The 3,611-nt window shown below is 38.5% G+C and overlaps 1 protein-coding gene across 1 annotated transcript in view; it reads left to right on the top strand.

The window, feature by feature from the left end:
• The window catches only part of LOC120511637, a 5,581-nt gene extending 4,650 nt beyond the window's left edge, over nt 1-931 (top strand). The window contains exon 5 of the mRNA XM_039728966.1: nt 800-931. Within this exon, the coding sequence (XP_039584900.1) occupies nt 800-931 (132 nt within the window). The remainder of the gene's footprint in view (nt 1-799) is intronic.
• Nucleotides 932-3,611: the final 2,680 nt, after the last annotated feature.

Raw genomic sequence — 3,611 nt, 5'->3', positions numbered from 1 at the left:
AAAAACCCCAAAATCCATCCCCAAAATCCATCAAAATATCCCCAAAAATCCATCCCCAAATCCATCCCGGCATCCTCTTCGTGGCCGCCGGTAGGTGGGGAGAAAATCCCCAAAAAAACCCCAAAATCCATCCCCAAAATCCATCCTAAAATCCATCACGGCATCCTCTTCGTGGCCGCTGGTAGGTGGGGGCAAAAAACCCAAAATCCATCCCCAAAAACCCCAAAATCCATCAAAAAATCCATCAAAATATCCCCAAAATCCATCCCCAAATCCATCCCAAAATCCATCCCTAAAACCCAAAAATCCATCAAAAAATCCATCCCCAAAAACCCCAAAATCCATCCCCAAATCCATTAAAATATCCCCAAAAAACCATCCCAAAATCCATCCTCTTCGTGGCCGCCGGTAGGTGGGGGCAAAAAACCCAAAATCCATCCCCAAAAACCCCAAAATCCATCCCCAAATCCATTAAAATATCCCCGAAAATTTTTTTAAAAAAATCATTTAACAACACAACAATTTCAACTTTCCATTTCTTTTCCTTTACCAAGTCTCCGCTCCCCTCAATAATTAAATTTTTAACTGAAATTTTTTTTTTAAAATTTAAATTTTTAAAATCAAATTTTCAAATGAATTTTTTTTAAATTTAAATTTTTTAAATCAAATTTTTAAATTAATTTTTTTTTTAATTTAAATTTTTTAAATCAAATTTTCAAATGAATTTTTTTTTAAATTTAAATTTTTTTTAAATCAAATTTTTAAACTAATTTTTTAAATTTAAATTCATTAAATTAAGGGGGCGCCGCCCGGCACGCCCGGCGCCCCTCCCCCACCCGGGGGGGCCTTCCTGACGCTGCAGGGGGGGGGAGGGGCCGAGACCCCCGGGGGGGGCACCGGGACCCTCAACAGGAGAACCACGCCCGTCTAGGGGACAGCCCCGAAATCGCCCGAAATGAACCCAAAATTCACCCCGGGATTCATCAGAAATCAGCCAAAATTCATCAAAAATCAGCCCAAAATTCACCCCAAGATTCATCCAAAATTCAGCCGAAATTCACCCCAAAATTCATCAAAAATCAGCCCAAAATTCACCCCAAAATCACCCAAAATCAGCCCAAAATTCACCCCAAAATTCAGCACAAAATCAGCCAAAAATACCCCAAAATTCACCCCGAGATTCATCCGAAATTCACCCGAAATTCAGCCCAAAATTCATCCAAACTCAGCAAAAAATACCCCAAAATTCACCCTGGGATTCATCAGAAATCAGCCCAAAAATTCACCCCGAAATTCATCAAAAATCAGCCCAAAATACCCCAAAATTCACCCCGAGATTCATCCGAAATCAGCCAAAAACTCACTCCGAAATTAATCAAAAATCAGCCCAAAATTCACCCCAAAATCACACGAAATCAGCCAAAAATTCATCCAAAAATCAGCCCAAAATTCATCAAAAATCAGCCCAAAATACTCCAAATTTCACCCACAATTCATCCAAAATTCGCCCGAAATTCAGCCCAAAATTCACTCCGAAATTCACCCCAAAATCAGCCAAAAATTCACTCCGAAATTCACCCCAAAATCAGCCAAAAATTCCCTCCAAAATTCACCACAAAATCCCAAAATTCACCCCGGGATTCATCAAAATTCAGCCCAAAATTCATCAAAAATCAGCAAAAAATACCCCAAAATTCACCCCGAGATTCATCCGAAATTCACCCGAAATTCAGCCCAAAATTCAGCACAAAATCAGCAAAAAATACCCCAAAATTCACCCCGGGATTCATCAAAATTCAGCCCAAAATTCATCAAAAATCAGCAAAAAATACCCCAAAATTCACCCCGAGATTCATCAGAAATCAGCCCAAAATTCACCCCAAAATCACCCGAAATAAGCCCAAAAATCACTCCAAAGTTCATCCAAAAATCAGCCCAAAATTCATCCAAAAATCAGCCCAAAATTCACTCCGAAATCACCCAAAATCAGCCCAAAAATCACTCCAAAATTGCGCAAAATCAGCCCAAAATTCATCCAAAAATCAGCCCAAAATTTATCAGAATTCAGAAATCACTCCAAAATCGCCCAAAATCAGCCCAAAATTCATCCAAAAATCAGCCCAAAATTCATCAAAATTCAGCCCAAAATTCATCAAAAATCAGCCCAAAATACCCCAAAATTCACCCCGAGATTCATCCGAAATCAGCCAAAAACTCACTCCGAAATTAATCAAAAATCAGCCCAAAATTCACCCCAAAATCACACGAAATCAGCCAAAAATTCATCCAAAAATCAGCCCAAAATTCATCAAAAATCAGCCCAAAATACTCCAAATTTCACCCACAATTCATCCAAAATTCGCCCGAAATTCAGCCCAAAATTCACTCCGAAATTCACCCCAAAATCAGCCCAAAATTCACTCCGAAATTCACCCCAAAATCAGCCAAAAATTCACTCCGAAATTCACCCCAAAATCAGCCAAAAATTCACTCCAAAATTCACCACAAAATCAGACAAAATTCACCCCAAAATCGCCTGAAATCAGCCCAAAATTCACTCCAAAATCGCCCAAAATTCATCCAAAAATCAGCCCGAAATTCATCAAAAATCAGCCCAAAATTTATCAGAATTCAGCCCAAAATTGCACCGAAATTCATCAAAAATCAGCCCAAAATCAGCCCGAAATTCATCAAAAATCAGCCAAAAATTCACTCCGAAATTCACCACAAAATCAGCCGAAATTCACCCAAAATTATTCAAAAATTCATCCAGAATTCACCCCAAAATTCACCCGAAATCACCCCAAAAGTCATCCAAAAGTCGCCTCAAAATCACCCAAAATCCACCAAAAATTACCCCAAAATCAGCCCAAAATTCAACTGAAATCAGCCCAAAATTCACCCTAAAATTAATCAAAAATTCATCAGAATTCACCCCAAAATTCATCAAAAGTCACCCCAAAATTAACCCAAAATTCATCCAAAAATCACCTCAAAATTCACTGAAAATTGATCAAAATTCCATCCAAAATTCCCCAAATTCACCCCAAAAATCCACCAGGACCTCCCCAAAATCCTCCCCAGAGCCCCAAAATCAGGGTCCCAAAATTTGCCTTTTTTAGGGGGAATTCCCCAGATTTTCCCTCCCTGGTGGGTCCCAAAAATCCTCATTTTTGGAGCCCCAAAATCATCAATTTTTGGGGGAAAATTCCCCAAATTTCCCCTCCCTGGTGGGTCCAAAAATCGCCTTTTTTTACCTCCCCCCCCCTTTTTTCCCCCTTTTTTAAACTTTTTTTGGTCCTTTTTTCCCCTTTTGTTCACTTTTTCTTGTTATTTTTCCATTTTTTCTCTTTTTTTAACATTTTCCCCTTTTCTTGTCCTTTTTGCCCCATTTTTTTGCCTTTTTTCCCCATTTTTCCCCATTTTTTTCTCATTTTTCCCCATTTTTTTCTCATTTTTTCACATTTTTTCCATTTTTTCCCATTTTTCCCCATTTTTTTCTCATTTTTTCCCATTTTTCCAATTTTTTCCCATTTTCCCCATTTTTTCCCCATTTTTTTTGCCATTTTTCCCCCATTTTTTCCCATTTTCCCCATTTTTCCCATTTTTCC

Source organism: Passer montanus, unplaced genomic scaffold (assembly GCF_014805655.1).
Source record: "Passer montanus isolate IOZ18808 unplaced genomic scaffold, ASM1480565v1 scaffold674, whole genome shotgun sequence".
Lineage (NCBI taxonomy): Eukaryota > Metazoa > Chordata > Aves > Passeriformes > Passeridae > Passer > Passer montanus.
Note: the sequence above shows the minus strand (reverse complement) of the source record. Positions and strands in the feature narration are given on the sequence as shown.